The sequence below is a fragment of the Polyodon spathula genome, chromosome 7, assembly GCF_017654505.1.
Source record: "Polyodon spathula isolate WHYD16114869_AA chromosome 7, ASM1765450v1, whole genome shotgun sequence".
NCBI lineage: Eukaryota > Metazoa > Chordata > Actinopteri > Acipenseriformes > Polyodontidae > Polyodon > Polyodon spathula.
Genome location: NC_054540.1, coordinates 6,166,759 through 6,188,524, shown reverse-complemented (window position 1 = coordinate 6,188,524; position 21,766 = coordinate 6,166,759). Strand labels below are relative to the sequence as shown.

The 21,766-nt window shown below is 40.2% G+C and overlaps 2 protein-coding genes across 2 annotated transcripts in view; both read right to left on the bottom strand.

Moving 5' to 3' along the window:
- LOC121318996 (phosphatidylinositol phosphatase PTPRQ-like) overlaps nucleotides 1-456 on the bottom strand; it is a 47,741-nt gene extending 47,285 nt beyond the window's left edge. Inside the window, 1 exon segment of the mRNA XM_041256233.1 lies at nucleotides 366-456. Within this exon segment, the coding sequence (XP_041112167.1) occupies nucleotides 366-423 (58 nt within the window). The 5' untranslated portion in view covers nucleotides 424-456.
- A 13,242-nt stretch (nucleotides 457-13,698) lies between these two features.
- The window catches only part of LOC121318995 (otogelin-like protein), a 50,135-nt gene continuing 42,067 nt past the window's right edge, over nucleotides 13,699-21,766 (bottom strand). Inside the window, exons 44-52 of the mRNA XM_041256232.1 lie at nucleotides 20,412-20,516; nucleotides 20,182-20,222; nucleotides 19,641-19,704; nucleotides 19,129-19,307; nucleotides 18,915-19,019; nucleotides 18,431-18,550; nucleotides 17,483-17,528; nucleotides 14,750-14,829; nucleotides 13,699-14,283 (exon numbers count right to left, since the gene is read on the bottom strand). Of these exons, the coding sequence (XP_041112166.1) occupies nucleotides 14,083-14,283; nucleotides 14,750-14,829; nucleotides 17,483-17,528; nucleotides 18,431-18,550; nucleotides 18,915-19,019; nucleotides 19,129-19,307; nucleotides 19,641-19,704; nucleotides 20,182-20,222; nucleotides 20,412-20,516 (941 nt within the window). The 3' untranslated portion in view covers nucleotides 13,699-14,082. The remainder of the gene's footprint in view (nucleotides 14,284-14,749; nucleotides 14,830-17,482; nucleotides 17,529-18,430; nucleotides 18,551-18,914; nucleotides 19,020-19,128; nucleotides 19,308-19,640; nucleotides 19,705-20,181; nucleotides 20,223-20,411; nucleotides 20,517-21,766) is intronic.

The window sequence follows — 21,766 nt, the reverse complement described above, 5'->3', positions numbered from 1 at the left end:
AAATGTCAATGAAAGAGAAGAGCTGTCCAACGCTCGTCATGGTAAATGCATCTGGTCATTTTGCACTTTATCCAACTTATCCCATACCATTCTCTACCATATTTCAGTGATTCACCATGCTCATCTATGCTTTACTACTTTGCTGTGCTTTTACTGGAATGACAGCTGATTTAAAATATGTGTTCCATCAAATGGTACAAATAGCAAACTTCAGAAAAAAAAGAAAGCACCTGCATGGTATCTGGCACTGTTTAAGGATTTGATTTGCCTCACGAATAAATCATTGCTAAACCTTAGGCCAAAGCCAAGACTGTGCCAGTTGCAGATGCACCCTTATTTATGACATAAATTATTACTAACCTTACACCTAGCAAACCACTCAACATTTCTGAGTATTTGTTTCCAATGTTTGATATTCTTCATGGCGCATGGATTTTGCAGCAATTACAGCTGCAAGTCTTTTGGGGTATGTATCTATAAGCTTGGCACATCTAGCCACTGGGATTTTTGCCCATTCTTCAAGGCAAAACTGCTCCAGCTCCTTCAAGTTGGATGGGTTCCGTTGGTGTACAGCAAGCTTTAAGTCATACCACAGATTCTCAATTGGATTGAGGTCTGGGCTTTGACTAGGCCATTCCAACACATTTAAATGTTTCCCCTTAAACCACTCGAGTGTTGCTTTAGCAGTATGCTTAGGGTCATTGTCCTGCTGGAAGGTGAACCTCCGTCCCAGTCTCAAATCTCTGGAAGACTGAAACAGGTTTCCCTCAAGAATTTCCCTGTATTTAGTGCCATCCATCATTCCTTCAATTCTGACCAGTTTCCCAGTACCTGCCAATGAAAAACATCCAAAATTGTTATACAAAATTGCAAAAATGCCAAGGGGGGGTCAATACTTTCGCAAGCCACTGTATGACTGATTTATTATGCACATGTATTCAGTACTATATAAAAATTCTGCATCTCCTTGTTGCAAGATACTTTCATTACAATAGGCAAGACAGTAGACCTGACAGAGTTAGAGGGCTACAGGTTTGGCAGGTGGTTCTCTATCCAAGATCACACGCATTACAGTACTGAAGTTACAGTGTCAAAAAGGATATCTCTGGACATTCTAGAGTATATTTCCACCCCTAAATTTAAAGAGCAAAGCAGTTTCAAATTATATTTTAATAGTTTCTTTTTTTTTTCCTGTACTGTTGCCTCTTAATCATGTTTCCAATTCCATGATATGATTATATGATCAATGTACACAATATGATATATGATAAAGACAAATAGCTGCAAGTACAATGAGTAATTACTAACCTGCAGAGAGGAATCTAACAGAAGTAGCAGAAGAACTGCTTTGTCCATTTCGCAGCAGTGTTTAATTCCTCCTGTAATGCATGTGACCCTGCAACAACCTGTCATGGAGGTCAAAGAAGGGTTACTCTGCATAGGGGAATATATAACGTAAAACAACAGAAAACCAGACACCCTTTCCATGCATTGTAAAACGTGTTAATCTTTAAAAAGCACGTTTCTAGTGACTTTTAATATGATAAGCACCAAGGCCAGTGTCCTAAATATTTTATAGAGGAGGACAAGAAACATAAACTACACCATTGATAGTTTTTGGATTATGACTTAGAAAAACCTTAAACTAAAAAGCATCGCTCAGCAAACATATACACACACACACACTCACACACGCGCGCGCAGGCAGAAGTCGGTTAAAAAAACGTCAAAGCAATTCTGCTTTTAAAGTCAGTTTGTTAAACTGTCAGTACATTGCACCTCTTGCGACATTCAAACAAGTGTGTGTCAGACTGTCAGTGTCGGTGTCCATTGCACAGTACAAAGCACAGATAACAGACAACATATTTAGCTTTTTAAAACGAAATATGAACTATTGTTGTTGCATATTTCCATAAGAAAAAAAAAACTGCGTGGAATTATGCATTATAGTTTTGGCTTTGCTAATGTTTATTACAAAATGCTGCCCAGCAATAAATCAATAAATCAATAAAAACATGTTCCTATTACAGTATACCACACTGTTCTATCTAAATGATGTTTTAAAAACTTGGGAAAGTTCTTACTCACGAAAGAACAAGCGTTGGTGCAACATTCCAGCAGGTCTCAGTCCAAGCATGAGTGCGCGGCTGTTTTGACATTCTAATTGACTGCTAAGATTTATTCCGCTACTTGATGACTTGTTTTATTTTTCAGATTTAGCGCGCTTCTTCTTCTTCTTCTTCTTCCACTCTGCGGGGTTTCCTGAGAAGCCAGACAGTTGCAATGGACGCATGTGATTTTCTGTTTCGCACTTCTTTCTCCCATTCAGTTTTGAGAAGAGCTCTCTCTCCCCTCTCTGCTCTCCACAATTTGTTCTGGCCTTTGCTGCCCTTTTCCCTTTGTTGGACTGCGAGGGTTGCCATGACGACGGAAGGAGGCAGCCTCTCCATAACTGGACACCATAGAGAAGAGCGGCGGAGTAGTGGCATCGCCGTGGCATGTGAATTAAACAGGGGCACGGCAGAGTGGCACGCTTTCTCCCGTGTGCCCCAGTTCAGTTTGTATGTTTTCGTGTGAGTTTGAGTGTACATTAGTGTTTTTCTTATTGTTGATAACGTAGCTTACAAACTGTGTAGTAAGATTCTCTTAGAATTTTTTGAAGGCGGGTTTGCTTCAAAACACAGGTCAGACTGCTTGGTGAAAAAATATGCAATGACAACAAAGTACAAAACTGAACGTTTTACCTTTTCTTACATTTCCTCTGTATCTTGTTATTGTATTTGAATTGTACGTAAAATTGAGTGACATTAAACTAGGGTATTCTGCTTGTGACATCAGCTCTGAATGAATCAGCTGTTTTAACTTACAGTACTAAACAACAAAGGGAACTGGATACTTTGTAAGTTTTATTTGTTTTTTTAAAAAAATATCATTTTTGTGCCGCTGTGTGGTAATGAGATAATGCAAATCAGTTAAATGAAACAAATACCCGCTTAAGGATCGTGAAGTAGCCAGTTACTTTGCCAGTTACAAAAGGACATTGAGATATTGTTGTTTAAAACTAGTTCAACCCATACTTCATCTCCTGCTCTATTACAGCACTATATTATGCTGCCCAGAACTTCTTAGCGTTATTCTGATGGCCACTGAAACAGTTATCCTTGGTACAGGGCTTGATAACCGCTTAAGGATCGTGAAGTAGCCAGTTACTTTGCCAGTTACAAAAGGAAATTGAGATATTGTTGTTTAAAACTAGTTCAACCCATACTTCATCTCCTGCTCTATTACAGCACTATATTATGCTGCCCAGAACTTTAAGCCTCCTACTGTAGTATATCAGCTTTCTTTATTTGTCCTAGACAACTGCTGGACAACATTGTTTTCTGAATGTTAAATCTATATAAGATATATATATATATATATATATATATATATATATATATATATATATATATATATATATATATATATATAGTAGTTTTTTCAGGTTCTTCTGGGACGGAAATGAGACTGAAGCCGTGAATAATGAAGGCTCAAACCATTTATTTTTGTACAATAATTAAATGAAATCATAAGGCGAGAGAAGGGAACTGGCAATCTAAAATGAAATAAAAACATTACAAGTAGTTTTTGTTTGCCTTTATCCTTCCCCTCTTTCTATTGCTATCTTTAAATTTACAATGGCTTAATTGTGTGTACAAAAATACTCCTTAACCTAGGGTTTTCAAAATACTACAACTACAGAAAAAAATGCTATTGGAATAGAGGCTCATAGCAAATTGCCTTGACTTATTCTAACCAGACTAAGTGGGATGTTGTGCTTTCAAGATATTTTGCAACAGTTGAAGAGCAGGTTATAATCACCACTGCTTCTCATTCCAGAGGATTCTATTATCTTCTCCCTACGAGATAAGCAGAACCTGCTACTTTGCATTTATGTTGTCTTAAGTGTCATTCTAGGGAGGTTATCCAGCATCAAAATAATTAATAGCAACAGTTGCCACAGGCAATTCATTATCTAAAAAAGGGAGTGAAGAGCATAATGCTTTAATAATGTTCAGATTAAAACCTGTTTGGAGAACTTCTTTGCATCAGTTTTTCAGCAAACTTTACAGATACAGTGCATACTTGACTCAAGTGGGGTGTGTTGTTTTGCCTGTTTATCTTTGTATACCTGATAGAAAATAGAAAGCCTTCAAATACATATTTTAATTAGCCGCATGTTATCCATTATCCACAAATCAAATATCAAAACTATATTATGTAAATAAAACTATATTTATTTAACAAAATACAAGATAGGCTATAATGTAACCATTTGTGTTTGTGCTCATTATTAAATGCAAATATATATATATATATATATATATATATATATATATATATATATATATATATATATATATATACGTACTGTATGTCAGTTTGTTTTTTTGATTTGTGTATTTGTTTAAACATTTTGTTTTATTTTTGTTTTTTGTTAATCAAAGTTTTTCCAACTGGGTCTGCTTCCTGCAGTAACTAACTACGCCACAGCACTGCCTTTTCTCAGGCTCCTGCCAGTTACTGAGAAAACTTAAGGGCTATTTCTTCTGTAAGGATCACCATACACCAAAGCAAGGTTCCCCAGAGGGAACAGTCATTTATAATATTTAATGTTGAAAAATATATATATATATATATATATATATATATATATATATATATATATATATATATATATATATATATATATATATATATATATATATATATAAACTATTACGTATGTCAGTTATGAAAAACAATCTCCTATTTTTAGTGCCAATCATAATATTGATCCCTTCTTCATGCAGATCAGCCCCAATAGCTGAGTTTTAATGGTCTATAGCCCCCATTGGTTTGATGGGTTGCAACAGTGTTTTTTTTCTGAGAATGGTTATGCTAATAAGCACTTAATTGGATGCATTTGGTGCTCTTGTTAGGCAGCTCAAAATGTATTTTATTTTTATTTTTTTACCACTACCTACAACCTTGTGAGAATACTTATTTCAGGAGGGAGAATCGGCAATACGATTGAATGCAATTAAATATGATTTAATAACGATAATAATGACATATGATTTAATGACGACTATAAATTTGGACGGAGGCCCTGTCCAGGGTGCACGACTGTTACCCGCATTGATGGCCGACCAGGCAAATACACAAACGTTATCATTCAATCCTGGTGCTATGGGCCACCTCCTCCCGGACAAGGCAGCTGAGAGGTGGAGGCAGGGCAGGAGGAGACCAAAACAAAAAGTGACATGAATGCAAGCCACACAGAGTTTTAATGCCGGTGCTTGGAAATGATGCATTGATAAGTGGCTAGACTCTGCTTCCAGAAATACAGTGGCTTACGAAAGTATTGACCCCCCTTGGCATTTTTCCTATTTTGTTGCCTTACAACCTGGAATTAAAATGGATTTTTATTTGGATTTCATGTAATGGACATACACAAAATAGTCCAAATTGGTGAACTGAAATGAAAAAAATAACTTGTTTAAAAAAATTCTAAAAAATAAATAACGGAAAAGTGGTGCATGCATATGTATTCACCCCCTTTGCTATTAAGCCTCTAAATAAGATCTGGTGCAACCAATTACCTTCAGAAGTCACATAATTAGTTAAATAAAGTCCACCTGTGTGCAATCTAAGTGTCACATGATCTGTCACATGATCTCAGTATATATAAACCTGTTCTGAAAGGCCCCAGAGTCTGCAAGACCACTAAGCAAGGGGCACCACCAAGCAAGCGGCACCATGAAGACCAAGGAGCTCTCCAAACAGGTCAGGAACAAAGTTGCAGGGAAGTACAGATCAGGGTTGGGTTATAAAAAAATATCTGAAACTTTGAACATCCCACGGAGCACCATTAAAGCCATTATTAAAAAATGGAAAGAATGTGGCACCACAACAAACCTGGCAAGAGAGGGCCGCCCACCAAAACTCATGGACCAGGCAAGGAGGGCATTAATCAGAGAGGCAACAAAGAGACCAAAGAAAATCCTAAAGGAGCTGCAAAGCTCCACAGCGGAGATTGGAGTATCTGTCCATAGGACCACTTTAAGCCGTACACTCCACAGAGCTGGGCTTAACGGAAGAGTGGCCAGAAAAGAGCCATTGCTTAAAGAAAAAAATAAGCAAACATGTTTGGTGTTCGCCAAAAAGCATGTGGGAGACTCCCCAAACATATGGAAGAAGGTACTCTGGTCAGATGAGACTAAAATTGAGCTTTTTGGCCATCAAGGAAAACGCTATGTCTGGCGCAAACCCAACACCTCTCATCACCCCGAGAACACCATTCCCACAGTGAAGCATGGTGGTGGCAGCATCATGCTGTGGGGGTGTTTTGCATCGGCAGGGACTTGGAAACTGGTCAGAATTGAAGGAATGATGGATGGCGCTAAATACAGGGAAATTCTTGAGGGAAACCTGTTTCAGTCTTCCAGAGATTTGAGACTAGGACGGAGGTTCACCTTCCAGCAGGACAATGACCCTAAGCATACTGCTAAAGCAACACTCGAGTGGTTTAAGGGGAAACATTTAAATGTGTTGGAATGGCCTAGTCAAAGCCCAGACCTCAATCCAATTGAGAATCTGTGGTATGACTTAAAGATTGCTGTACACCAGCAGAACCCATCCAACTTGAAGGAGCTGGAGCAGTTTTGCCTTGAAGAATGGGCAAAAATCCCAGTGGCTAGATGTGCCCAGCTTATAGATACATACCCCAAAAGACTTGCAGCTGTAATTGCTGCAAAAGGTGGCTCTACAAAGTATTGACTTTGGGGGGGTGAATACTTATGCACGCTCAAGTTTTCTGTTTTTTTGTCTTATTTCTTGTTTGTTTCACAATAAAAAATATTTTGCATCTTCAAAGTGGTAGGCATGTTGTGTAAATCAAATGATACAAACCCCCCAAAAATCCATTTTAATTCCAGGTTGTAAGGCAACAAAATAGGAAAAATGCCAAGGAGGGTGTGATGAGTCAAAGGGGTTTCGGTCTGCAATTCAGCCTCCCAACAGTAGAAGGCATCAAACCAACTCGGGACTTCCCTTACCAAGGTCTTGTGACCATGACAAAAGTCATCTTTTTGAGGGGCGGCACCTTGGTGAGGGGCGAAAGTACGAGTATGTAAATTCCAGCCACTGGAGTCAAGTGAAGTTAAGGATTCCCGTCAGTCTGGGATTGGTGATCCACTGACTACCGGGGCGGGGTTTGCATACTAAAGGGAACGTGCTACTGTGTTCGGGGTTGGTCCTGAGGAATAGAGGCGGGGAAAAAAAGGCTGGAGGGAAGTACGTGCAGGGTGGACTGTGTTATTTACTTTTAATTACGGACGGAGGCCTTACTAACTTTGCTCTTTTCTATTTTTATTCCTTTTTGTTTCATTTTTGGATTGAGCAGATCACGAAGAGGATTAAGAGGCTTCCGTTCCTTTATTTTTGATTACTCCAGCACTCCCTCCCTCACATCCTTCTTTATTGCTTTTCCGTGTAATATTAAATAAAATTTTTATTTATTTTACACGTAAGTCGCTGTCTGGAAAATCCATTTTTACTCACACGCCTCACACGTGGTGTCATTGTGGGATATGGATCCAGCTACAGTCTTGGCGATGTTTATGGAGCAGAAGGAGAAGCGAGAGGAGAGGGAAGCATGGCGCCAGGAACAGCTCGCCCAGTTCTTTGGTCAGCTGGTAGAGAAAATCTCGACACCAGCGGCGGAAACAGCGGTTGCCCGGATGTTTTCTTCACAACCAAAGTTACAGAAGATGACTCCGGAAAATGATCCTGAGGCGTTCTTGGTCACCTTTGAGAGAGAAGCAGCAGGGTGGCCCAAGGAACACTGGGCCATGAAATTGGCACCTTGTTTGACAGGAGAAGCGCAAGCAGCGTATAGAGCCTTGATGGCCTCGGAGGCCACAGATTATATAAAAGTAAAAGAAGCCATTCTCTCACGCCTCGGGATCACGGAAGAAACATACCGGCACCATTTCCGGGAATACCAGCTGTCCAAGGGGGTGCGGCCCCGGGTTGCGGGACAGTATCTCCTGGATCAGTGCACCCGGTGGCTGCAACCGGAAGAACACACACCCCAAGAACTGGTGCAGAAGATCGCCATAGAGCAGTTCACATCCATACTACCGCCAGGAAATCGGGAGTGGGTTAAAAGGAATCAACCTACCACTCTCGAGAAGGCCATCATCCTGGCGGAGGCATATGAGGATGCGAATGAAGGCGCCGCCTCTGACCCCACTCCTGCGCCTAAACTAACCAGGACCAACCCATCAGTGAAGCCCAGAGGAGGTAACCAGACCTTCAGACCATGGAGGTCGAGGTTAGCCCCATCTTGGGCGAGAGAAAAAACCCCTAACCTGTCGGTCACTGACTCACAGGACAAGCAAACTCCGTTGGTGCCTTCTACCCCAGTTTGTTACCGATGCAATGAGCCCGGACATATAGCCAGGGACTGTCCGATGATGGAGGTAGACCTGGCAAGAAGATCCTGGTCAGCAGTAACAGGTAAGAACACTGGGGAATGTCGGGAGGGCCCTTATCAATTAAGAGTACAGGTCGGGGATAAGAGTACTAATGCATTTGCGGACTCTGGGTGTGCACAAACATTGATTCGACAAGCTCTTTTGGATGGGGTAACCTGGGAGCCACAGGGTAAAGTGGCTATCTCATGTATCCATGGAGAAACTCGGGTTTATCCCACCACTAAAGTTAGACTTACTGTTGATGGTTACTCAGCTTACGTTAAAGTGGCTGTAGCGCAATGTTTACCATACCCTGTTCTCCTGGGAAGAGACTGGCCGTTTTTTGATCGTATTTTAGGTCGGGAAATGGTCTTAGTTTCTACCAGGGGACAATCTAAGCAACGGGAGAAAACAATTGGCGAGATTTTCCCGTTACAATCCGACCTGTTTAACCCTAAAATCCGCCTGAGAAAAACAAAGAGAGAGCGCAGGGTGGAAAAATATGAGGGAACTCTGAGACGACAAGGGGAGGGGTCTGACACAAAAGTAAACCAATCTTGTAAACGGCAGGGTAAAGGAGTAGGTGTTCAGTGTGACCGGGGCTGCGAGGTTACTGATGTGGAAGGTCACATAATAAAAGACACTCCTCTCAGCGTACCTAATCATTGGGACCGAGATATTGACCTGGGCTATGAACAACAAAATGATCCCACATTACAGTATGCTTGGAAACAGGTTAGATATGTTGAGGGGAAGGATATGCAGGAAGGACAACCAGTGGTATTTCCGCATTTTTCTGTATCTGGGCACTTATTATATAGAATAACCCGGGCTCCCGGGACGGGACAGCTCGTAAAACAGTTATTGGTTCCTAGGCCTTTTCAGTCAGAAGTCATGAGATTGGCGCATGACATTCCATTTGCAGGTCATTTAGGAACTGAAAAGACCCAGGAACGAATTCTGGCCCGTTTTTTTTGGCCAGGGGTTTATGGTCTTGTGCGGAAGTATGTATCTGAGTGTCCGGAATGTCAATTAGCTGCCCCTAAGTTAGTTCGCCCCGCACCTCTGGTCTCACTGCCAATTATTGGAGTACCGTTTGAGAGGATTGGTGTAGATTTAGTAGGCCCTCTGGAGGGAGCAGAGTCAGGATATCGGTATATTTTGGTAGTAGTGGACTACGCAACGAGATATCCAGAAGCTGTTCCCTTACGCTCTATGAGTGCAGAAGTAGTAGCAAATGAATTGGTTAAAATATTTTCTAGGGTGGGAATCCCGAAAGAAATTCTCACTGATCAGGGCACTAATTTTATGTCTGGCTGTATTCAGCAATTATACAAATTATTGAAAATCCGTTCAATTCGAACCTCAGTTTTTCATCCTCAAACGGATGGGCTTGTTGAACGATTTAATCAGACTTTAAAAAGTATGTTGCGCCGCTTTGTAGATCAGGAGAAACGTAATTGGGCTAAACTGCTTCCCTACTTGCTCTTTGCAGTTCGTGAGGTACCACAATCCTCAACGGGGTTCTCTCCGTTTGAGCTCTTGTACGGTCGGCAGCCGCGGGGTATCTTGGATCTCATAAGAGAAGGCTGGGAAGAACAGTCAAAAGACTCTAAAAATATAGTGAAATATGTATTACAGCTACGCGATCGCTTAGAATTAGTCGGTCGATTGGCACATGACAATCTCAAAGTGGCACAGCAGAAGCAGCAACAAAGCTACAATAAAAATGCAAGAATTAGGAACTTTCGACCTGGAGACAAAGTGTTGTTGTTGCTTCCCTCATCAGAATCTAAGTTGTTTGCTAAATGGCAGGGTCCCTTTGAGGTCATTCGAGCAATTGGAAAAGTTAATTATGAGATCCGACAGCCTGGGCGTCGGAAGGAAAATCAAATTTATCATGTTAATCTCCTCAAACCGTGGAAAGAACGGGAGGTCCATTTTATATCTCCCGAACAGGAGGGAGAGGACTATGGACCCTCAATTGAGCCAGTATCAGCAGCTGGGGTTCCGATGGGGGAACAATTAACTCCTGATCAACGCAAAGAGGTAAGCAATTTAATCAAAATGTTTGGTGATGTGTTTTCTAACGTGCCCGGAAGAACGCATTTGATTGAACACGCGGTTATCACTCCGCCAGGTCTGAGAGTTAGACAGAGACCGTATCGCATTCCAGAAAGTCGGAGAGATTCTGTCCGGAGGGAGGTGGAGTGTATGTTGAAACTTGGGGTAATTGAACCTTCCCGAAGCGAGTGGTGTAGCCCAATAGTACCAATAGACAAGCCAGATGGGTCACTACGGTTATGTATAGACTTTAGGAGGGTGAATGCTATCTCTAAGTTTGATGCATATCCCATGCCTCGGGTAGATGAACTCTTAGACAGGCTGGGGCGAGCTCGGTTTATTTCAACTTTGGATCTGATGAAAGGATACTGGCAAATTCCATTAGCAAAAGCCTCTCGTGAGAAAACGGCATTCTCAACCCCAGATGGTCTTTTTCAATTTTGTACTATGCCGTTCGGACTTCATGGAGCTCCCGCAACTTTCCAGAGACTGATGGACAGGGTATTACAACCTCATCGAGAGTATGCAGCTGCATATATCGATGATGTAGTCATATACAGTTCTTCCTGGAAAGAACATTTGAGTAGATTAAAAGCCGTCCTACAGTCTCTGAGGAAGGCGGGACTCACAGCGAACATGGCAAAGTGCGCTATTGGAAAAGAAGAAACAAAATATTTAGGTTTCATAATGGGTAAGGGTAGAGTGAAACCGTTGGTTTCAAAAGTCCAGGCTTCGTTGGATTCACCGGTACCTACCACAAAAACCCAGGTGAGATCATTGTTGGGATTGGCTGGTTATTACCGCCGCTTTATTCCACACTTTTCTGCTATAGCCGCCCCTCTCACTGATCTCACTAAAAAGAACGCTCCAAATAAAATTAAGTGGAGTGCAGAGTGTCAGACAGCCTTTGAATCTATTAAAACTAATTTGAGTCAGGCCCCAGCATTAGTAAGCCCGGATTTCAGCCAAGAGTTCATCCTTCAGACCGATGCATCACAGACTGGTCTGGGGGCGGTTCTGTCCCAGGAAAAAAATGGTATAGAACACCCGATATTATATATTAGTCGGAAGTTACTGCAGAGAGAACAAAGGTACTCTGTGGTAGAAAAAGAATGCCTGGCAGTAAAATGGGCGGTGGAGTCCTTAAAATACTATCTTCTGGGACGACCCTTTGTACTCATCACAGATCACACTCCTTTAAAGTGGTTAGACACAATGAAGGACTCAAACGCTAGGATTACGCGGTGGTACCTGGCACTCCAACCCTTCGCCTTTCAAATAAGGCATCGTGCAGGTAAGTTACATCAAAACGCTGATTTTTTTTCCTGGGAGGGAGGGGAAAAGGAGGGGTTAGAAGTTTCCGAGTGTTCCTTCGGCTCCACTCTGAGGGGTGGGATATGTGATGAGTCAAAGGGGTTTCGGTCTGCAATTCAGCCTCCCAACAGTAGAAAGCATCAAACCAACTCGGGACTTCCCATACCAAGGTCTTTTTGAGGGGCGGCACCTTGATGAGGGGCGGAAGTACGAGTATGTAAATTCCAGCCACTGGAGTCAAGTGAAATTAAGGATTCCCGTCAGTCTGGGATTGGTGATCCACTGACTACCGGGGCGGGGTTTGCATACTAAAGGGAACGTGCTACTGTGTTCGGGGTTGGTCCTGAGGAATAGAGGCGGGGAAAAAAAGGCTGGAGGGAAGTACGTGCAGGGTGGACTGTGTTATTTACTTTTAATTACGGACGGAGGCCTTACTAACTTTGCTCTTTTCTATTTTTATTCCTTTTTGTTTCATTTTTGGATTGAGCAGATCACGAAGAGGATTAAGAGGCTTCCGTTCCTTTATTTTTGATTACTCCAGCACTCCCTCCCTCACATTCTTCTTTATTGTTTTTTTTCTTTTCCATGTAACATTAAATAAAATTTTTATTTATTTTACACGTAAGTCGCTGTCTGGAAAATCCATTTTTACTCACACGCCTCACAGGGGGTCAATACTTTTGCAAGCCACAGTACAACCAAGTTTACAATTCAACCCCCAAAACAGGCTTCTGTAATGAGATCACAGACTATTACTAGCAGCAAGTTCATACTTTGATGGCATCAAACTCTCACCTTATTTAGTCCCTGCATGTCCAGGGAGAATTTGGACAGTCCTGGATAATTAAGCACCTGCCAACTGAGCATCTACTATAAGCCATTGAATTCTGATTTGCAACAAAGATACATCTTTTTATGTTTTCTATAGTGCACTTTAGTGATTCCATTTGCATGATAAAATAACTTATCATAATGTAAGGAATAGCCCATTTAAACAAAAGTATGTACTACCGAATTCAATTTTTTGCTAGCCAGCTAGCTAAACTAAAATCACATACAAATGAATGCCACCGGTAGTATTACACCTGCTCTGGCCAAGTACAATTTTCTCTTTTCTATCCTGTTGAACGTCTTGCTTTGTTAACCTGTTGGTATGTGTAATCCAGGACTTCATGACTCACCTGAAATGCTTCTTTGACAGCTTGCTTTTCTTCTTCGAACTAGCATGTTGTTTATTGACAAAACAAGTGTCAGCTAGAAAGTCAGTTTTCTAATTGTGTGCTTGAGCGGGATACTGACTTCAGTGAAACTGCTGTTATCTAGTAGAAATGTTACGGACATTCAACTGAAAGCAGACATTCAGGTTCTGTTGAAAAGTCAAATTGGTTTTCTTATGATAAACTATTCCCTGCCATAGTTTTACAATCTACATTATAAGAACTAAAACACCAAGGCTTTCAAGTGTAACAGATGGTAATAGTATATAAGCGATATTAACTACCTGTGCAAAGCAATTTGAACTGTTTGTTTAGCAGTTAAGACATTCGCAAGGGGGGACTGTGCTGTAGCCGACTCAAACAGTTATATGTGCTCCACATCCTTGAAGACCAATAAAATGATGCACAAATCTTTTTGTCACACTGTCACAGTACTTTTTACAACCTCAGTATTCCTTAGTCAAATGTAAATGCTTTGTTAAGTATTAGTGCACATGCAAAAGTTGCAGTTTATAAAGTATATAACCACGTTACTCTAAAACATTATTGAGACTGTTTTATTGAGAAAACCAATGAGTTACCAATAAAATTGTCCTTGCTGTGTTATTGACTGAGAAGTAAGTTGTATATAATATCATCATATTCACGATTACTAGGAGAACAGAGGATCAGATGTTGTACAAGTCATTTCAAATACCTTCAATGATTCTCTAAAATATTGAACTAAACATGTGTAAAATGTCACTTTGGCATCTGCGATATTAGTAATAATAATAATAATAATAATAATAATAATAATAATAATAGTCTCCATGACTTAGTGACTGGCAGTGTGGATACTGAAGCTTATTCACAATCCTAACTTGGTATTTAGTAACATAGATTCTTAAAGTCTGTTAAAATAACATCTGATCAGAAGTGTGTGCCGGAGCAATGCAAAGACTCCCTTTGAGAAACCAATTGAAGATCAACATCACTGGCATCTAATTCCACTGACAAGTACAGTCTGCTGGCTCCTGGAAAACATAATCAACTAAAGAGCTATTTCTAGTGCAGTACAGCTGCACTGTGCGGCTCTCCAGACTGCTTTCTCTACAGCACTTGCAGAATCTGGCATGGCTATTAATGTTGAAGTTAAAAATGGTGGCCGACGGGCATTTCCCATCACAGGAGGTCACTGTCACCTAAAAAAAGAAGAGCGTTCAACATTAGCAAGCACACAGTGGTTACATTTACAGCTGCTTTATTATTATTATTATTATTATTATTATTATTATTATTATTATTATTATTATTATTATAGTAAAAAGGTTTACAAGGGCAATTTTATCTTTTCATGATAACATGTTAAATAGAGATATGCAGGTACTGGAATTTCCACTTGTCCAAACTAGATCAGCAAACTCTTTGATTCAAATCAGACCTCACATATATGTGGGTGTTGTTCATTCACATCAGTGTGATGTTAAGTAATAAATATCCATTCAACAGGTGCTATTGATGTATATGTTTAGAATACAGTCATTTCTGGGGTGTGATTTGTTTAACTGGTCAGAGTTAATAACGAAAACCCTGGAGATACTGTAAAAAGCGAGGCATCAAATGATACAAAAGAGTAATAGAATCTGATATTAATGCAAGAACACTGACTGGCGTGCTGCTCCTGCAGTCGTCCTTTCTGATTATCGTCCTGATTGTGACTTTCTTGCAAGTTCTTCCATCGTCCTTGCCTGACAATACATAGAGATACAGCATGAGTCACAAAACCAGACAAAAACAAAAAGCACAGTGGTCTCGTCAAGGATAAAAACAAGGGCAGTGTCTGAATAAGTCTGACATGCCAGATGCCTTTGATGGGGATCTCTTACTGAGAATATCTCTTTTGCCTTGTGTTTAAATAGTGTGTTGTGTTATTGTGAAAGATTTCTTTTTAATTAAGGCCGGGATGCCAGATTCACTTGTGGAATGTGGCTGGTCTTGATTGACTAATTGCTGGTTTGCAATGTGATCCAGATCTTTTGTTTGGGAGATTTAGTTTAAGGAAAGGTAGCCATGATAGCCCAGCTTGGGGGGGATTTTTATTTGTATTTTTGATTTGTGTATTTGTTTAAACATTTTGTTTTATTTTTGTTTTTTGTTAATCAAAGTAAACTGTAGCTTTTCCAACTGGGTCTGCTTCCTGCAGTAACTAACTATGCCACAGCACTGCCTTTTCTCAGGCTCCTGCCAGTTACTGAGAAAACTTAAGGGCTATTTCTTCTGTAAGGATCACCATACACCAAAGCAAGGTTCCCCAGAGGGAACAGTCATTTATAATATTTAATGTTGAAAAAGTATATATATATACACACACACACACACACACACAGTACATGCAGTATACAGAAGAGCCCAAACCATACATTTGCTGTTTATTACAATAAATAAGTAGCAGTATTACAATAAAGCACAGTACTCGTGAGTTCTGGTGCCTCATGTATGAACCTCATATGTCCAATACTGTGGGTTAAGCACCTTCCCTTTAAAATGTTTTAGTTTGTCACTTCAGTTTAGGAATGGGATTTTACCTTGCCCAGTCATACGGTAATTGTGATTTATTTTAATGGAGTTCTTCCACATAACCCATGTCACCACAATGCTGTAATTGTGTTTTGTCTTTTCAAGGATGAGGGAGTAAAGCTGTTCAGCACACCTAATATGTAGGCAACATGTCCTGTGATTCTAGAAGGAACTGGAGCACTGTGACTCTGTACGTCGCAGGACTCTGTACATTGCAGGATTCTGACAAGCAGCTTTTGAATCACAAGGAGCATGTACCAATACATTTGGTTTAAATGTGTGTAAAGCACATTATATGAATACAATACCTCTATTCCAATAGAGATCATTAATTACCTATTAAAATCAAGGGATGTGCATTCTACAGTAACTCATCACCATCATGTAGGTATATAACGATAATATTAGCATAGCATTTAGGTCTACCCCTATTGGCCAAATGGATATCATGCAGTGCTACAGGCTGTAATTGGAAATAATGGAGCACATTGCAAATTATGTGATAACACATCATATTGTTACCCACTAAAAGAAAACGATGAAGTATTTAAATCATGTACCTGGATTTCAAATGTCAGATTAACAATTAAGTACACCAGTTCATTTTTTCCAAGTCTTAAAGTAATCAAAGTGCAGAATAAATCTTTATAACTGCACTATACAAACTCTTGAAAAAATGAATAGGATAATTTCTATTTATTTTTCATGGCAGATTTCTTATACTGTATCATACTGCAATACAGTATGTTAGTATGTAATGTAAGTATGCTTACAATGTATTATTCCTCAATTTATTAACATTAGTGGTACCCATACATCATAGCTGTACCAAAACTGTTAAGAATAGCTATATTAATGACATTGCTTTGACACATACATCAACATGACAGAACAGACAAAGTACAGTAATGGTAATAGTACCTGTGTCACAATTAGTACTACCAGTAGGGGCTACTGGGCTAACGGTAAATGGTAATATACCCAATCCAGAACCTAGTAGAATTATCAGGAAAAACAGTTTCATATATATATGAATACACATTCATATGAATCAGCTCATTCCAGCATGCATTAAATCAGTATTACTGGCTTATATTTTTAAAAAAATGTCATAAGGCAGAAGCGCTTTTCAGTCTCTGCTTTTCTTTGTTTTGTTTTTTTTTGTGTTTTATTAATTTATAGAGCACATGCTTTTAGTTTGCCAGGGCTCCACTCTAAAACATTGCGCATTCGAACACATCAGGTTAGCAAAGAGATTGAAACACGGTGCATCACATTCCTAGCAGCTGCAGCTAGCACCTTTTCTGAAGTATAACAGTCTCTCGCTGTGCACGTGCCGCTAAAGACAATAAAAGCTTCCATGTTTGTTTTAAATAAATTGGGACAGGATTTCGACTTTTCAGGGGATTGTCTCATGCAGCTTTCCCAGAAAGAAAAACAAATCTCCTCTGAATTGTTAAATTGGTACAGTACGTCCGATTATGAAACCAAAAGTAGGCTCTAAAGAGCATCTTAAAAAAAACACTCCTTTGCCTCGTGTTTAGTTTGGGACGTTCACGGTTATACTCCAGAATTATAGATAATGAGGGTCAGATCAACGAAATCAGTCAGCAGTCTGCAACAGGTATTCACACCAGCAGCCACAAAAAAAGCCAGGTTGCCGTTATTATTTCTGTGTATATCTTACTGTACTTTTGCTTGATTGGGGATCTACATGCTTTGATGCTTTGTTTTCATTTCACCCCCAGCCACTGAGTTTAATTAGACCGCAGCACTCCAGTACCAGAAGCCAAACAAGCATATAGTGCAGCCCTGATCACTTACACGTCTTGCAGCACCCGTCGATGTAGCTCTGCACAGTCCCTCCATTCTAAAACAAGAGAAAGAGGGACACATCAAGGGAGACTGCACCAAGCTGATGATTCACTTCCAGCTTTTGCAGGAGCTGGGGTGAGTGGACAGCTAACTGTGGCTCTTGACAAAGATGGGCACTTTCCCAAAGTAACCAAAGAAGACCAAGCACTAGCAGGAACATTTCGCCAGATGAAAACTGTCTGTGTTAGGATCTTTGTAAATAAAGGCTGTGATTGATTCATTCATCAAATATTACAGTCTTAAAGAAAGACAATTGATTCTAATCTATTTATAAACAACAGAGTGTTAATAATTAGACCTTCATGTTGTAGTTGTCACAGAGCCCGGTACTTCACTTTATTGTCTTTACTATGTTAACAGCATCCTAACACATAAAAAAACTTCTCTGTAAGTTTCATCACTGTCGGCCAGCCTTGAAAATAGAGTTCAGAAGGAATGACACCATCACATTTTCTTCTTCGCAGTTTGAAGATGCATTAGCAAGAGCATGGAGTATGTTAATGCCAGATGCACATGTTTGTAAACATTTAACAGTTTAGGTGTATACAGTAGTACAGACTACTTGATGTTGACATTAACTCTGGAACACCAGATGGCACTGTTCTACCTTTGAAAGTTGTAAGAACAGCTGTAGGCCACTGCAGTTGCTTATTCTGGGCCCAGTTTTTGATGCCTATCAACCATTTTAGACAATATTTTACTCGATTGTGATTCCCTAAACTGGATACTTTTAATAGTTTTGACTTAAACATTCAGTAAGTTTAAAGCTTCCTGACTAAACTTGTAGAAGTGCCACAGCTGCCGAATTTAAGTACAAATGATGCTTAACTAAGTTCAAGTCGTTATAAAGAAGCCGAACAATCAAACCACATTGTGCACAATAGCTCTGGTACAAACCTGCACACATTCAGTGTCGTTAAAAGGGGGGCAGACAACTCCAGAGCCAAGTACCACAGCCCCGACAGCTGACTCCACACAATCAAATCTAGTGCAGTTAGATACCCATGTACTCCCTGCCTACAATTCAAAGAGAAAACAGACACAAGGCATTGTTACCAAAGAGATGCATACAATTTTACCAAGGCAATACAAAGATTTTTTTTTTTTTCCACAATTCAAACAGTAGCTAAATATGTAAGGCAGTGTGCATTTACGTGTATAAGGAGAACTGGAAGCCAGAAGACCCTGGTTTAAAACCACAAGATGCTGCTTTATTGGGAGACCACAGGGGAGCATTTGACCTCATTGTGTGATTAATTTGGTTAGTGAAGGGTGCAGTACAGGGTATAGAAATCCTCTCGATTATCCACAGAGCAGGGATTACTAAAGCAGGAGAGCCCGAGCTTGCCTTTAAGATGTTTGCAAAGATTTTAGTACTTACCCTATATAAGTCAATGGTCCCGTTTTCATTTGTGAAAGTGCAAGACACATTCTTGCAGGAGCCACAGCAAATATGGGGATCCGAAGATGGAACGTAGACTTGATGCTGTTGAGAAGGGAGAAGTGTGTGTGGGGGGCGGTGTTATGTTGGAGTTAATAGCAAAGAAAATTATGTCGAGCTTAGATGAAAACAGGGCCAGATGAATTGCACCTACAGCGCCACATTTCTCTGAGCAGTTGACAGTGGCCACGTCCAAAGCATGGAAGCCTGAGCTAGGGTCCATCTTCTGCAAGCAGTGCACCATGTAACAGAGATCCCTCTCGAAGTACTGGATCATGGACTGGCCAGGGCTCAGCACAGTCACTCCTTGAAACAGGCACACGTCGGTTTTCTCTAGAATGACAAACACACAGAAAACAAGACTCATTTCTCTGAGGAGAGGTTTTAAAAGCTTTTTTCTGCCCTATACAGATTTCCATTTCTTTTCCACAGCTACAACAGGTGTTATTCGTAACCTCCTCCAGTGGCAGTCAAGTCTTAAGATAGAGGATGCTTATATCCTTATGCTAAAACTAGCCAAACCATGTTGCCAAGGCCTGGCAAAGATGTACAGAAAGACAACTGTAGATTTAGAGCATTGATTATATTTGAATGTACAATTGAACATAGTTGTGGAGTATTGCAGTTTGAAAGGTAGGGATTGTCCTCCTCCCCCTGCAAACTTACTGCAAAAGTAGCGAGTGCAGCCGCATTCACTGGAGAAGTCAGGATCCTCTGCGTGGGTCTCCCCCTGGTTATTGAAGAAAATGAAGTGTAAGAAAACAGAACCCTGGGAACCAAACCTCAGATTGTTCAACATGCTTAACATCCTTCCTCATCAGAAAGGGGACATTTCTGTACATTATTGTAATGGGCAGTGTTGTGTGATACACTGCCTATACGAATTCTGTTCCCTTTCAGTGAAATGAGATAAGGTTAAAAGCTCTATAACCATGAATGCTGAGGAACATGGTGGGCAGGGTTGCTGGTTCATGCCCTGCCTCCACCCTCTTACAGTATCAAGTACATTGTTTTACTGCTGTTGTTAAATAGTTCAATATGAAGTTAATGATATTTCATGCACTGTTATTTAAATATATATATATATATATATATATATATATATATATATATATATATATATATATATATATATATATATATATATATATATATATATATATCAATATCATATTTTATTTATTTATTTATTTTTTTCCAAACTTACCACCTGACAAAATGGGATAGAATTATTTTGGCAGCTGCACTCTGTGGAAAAGAAAACCATTTTAAGTAAACAACTTGAATTGTAGATGACTGAAATAATTGTTGTTTTATATATTTGTTTTCTGAAAATATTTTACAGCCACTACAATTTGTAAATACAGTACCCTGTTATAACCGGTTACAGCTTGTTTACTTATGAACCTGTAATAATGCATAACAGGAAATAATCACCACATTCCAATTCCGGACAGCACTGTCCAGCAATGCTCTTCTTCACCAGAACTGTGCCAGGTTTGCAATCCACATGAGCTACAGGGCACAGGTTCACATCGCAGACTGGAGTGAAAAGAAAATAGTGCTAAGAACCACCATGAGTCTAAAATGTGGAAAGCATTTAGCTGCTTTCCTGCAGACATACAGTGGCTTGCGAAAGTATTGACCCCCCTTGGCATTTTTCCTATTTTGTTGCCTTACAACCTGGAATTAAATTGATTTTTATTTGGATTTCATGTAATGGACATACACAAAATAGTCCAAATTGGTGAACTGAAATGAAAAAAAAAACTTGTTTCAAAAAATTCTAAAAAATAAATAACGGAAAAGTGGTGCGTGCATATGTATTCACCCCCTTTGCTATTAAGCCTCTGAATAAGATCTGGTGCAACCAATTACCTTCAGAAGTCACATTAGTTAGTTAAATAAAGTCCACCTGTGTGCAATCTAAGTGTCACATGATCTGTCACATGATCTCAGTATATATACACCTGTTCTGAAAGGCCCCAGACTCTGCAACACCACTAAGCAAGGGGCATCACCAAACAAGCGGCACCATGAAGACCAAGGAGCTCTCCAAACAGGTCAGGAACAAAGTTGTGGAGAAGTACAGATCAGGGTTGGGTTATAAAAAAATATTATTAAACCATTAAAGCCATTATTAAAAAATGGAAAGAATATGGCACCACAACAAACCTGGCAAGAGAGGGCCGCCCACCAAAACTCACGGACCAGGCAAGGAGGGCATTAATCAGAGAGGCAACAAAGAGACCAAAGATAACCCTGAAGGAGCTGCAAAGCTCCACAGAGGAGATTGGAGTATCTGTCCATAGGACCACTTTAGGCCGTACACTCCACAGAGCTGGGCTTTACGGAAGAGTGGCCAGAAAAAAGCCATTGCTTAAAGAAAAAAATAAGCAAACATATTTGGTGTTCGTCAAAAGTCATGTGGGAGACTCCCCAAACATATGGAAGAAGGTACTCTGGTCAGATGAGACTAAAATTGAGCTTTTTGGCCATCAAGGAAAACACTATGTCTGGCGCAAACCCAACACCTCTCATCACCCCGAGAACACCATCCCCACAGTGAAGTATGGTGGTGGCAGCATCATGCTGTGGGGATGTTTTGCTTCGGCAGGGACTGGGAAACTGGTCAGAATTGAAGGAATGATGGATGGCGCTAAATACAGGGAAATTCTTGAGGGAAACCTGTTTCAGTCTTCCAGAGATTTGAGACTAGGACGGAGGTTCACCTTCCAGCAGGACAATGACCCTAAGCATACTGCTAAGTGAATACTTATGCACGCTCAAGT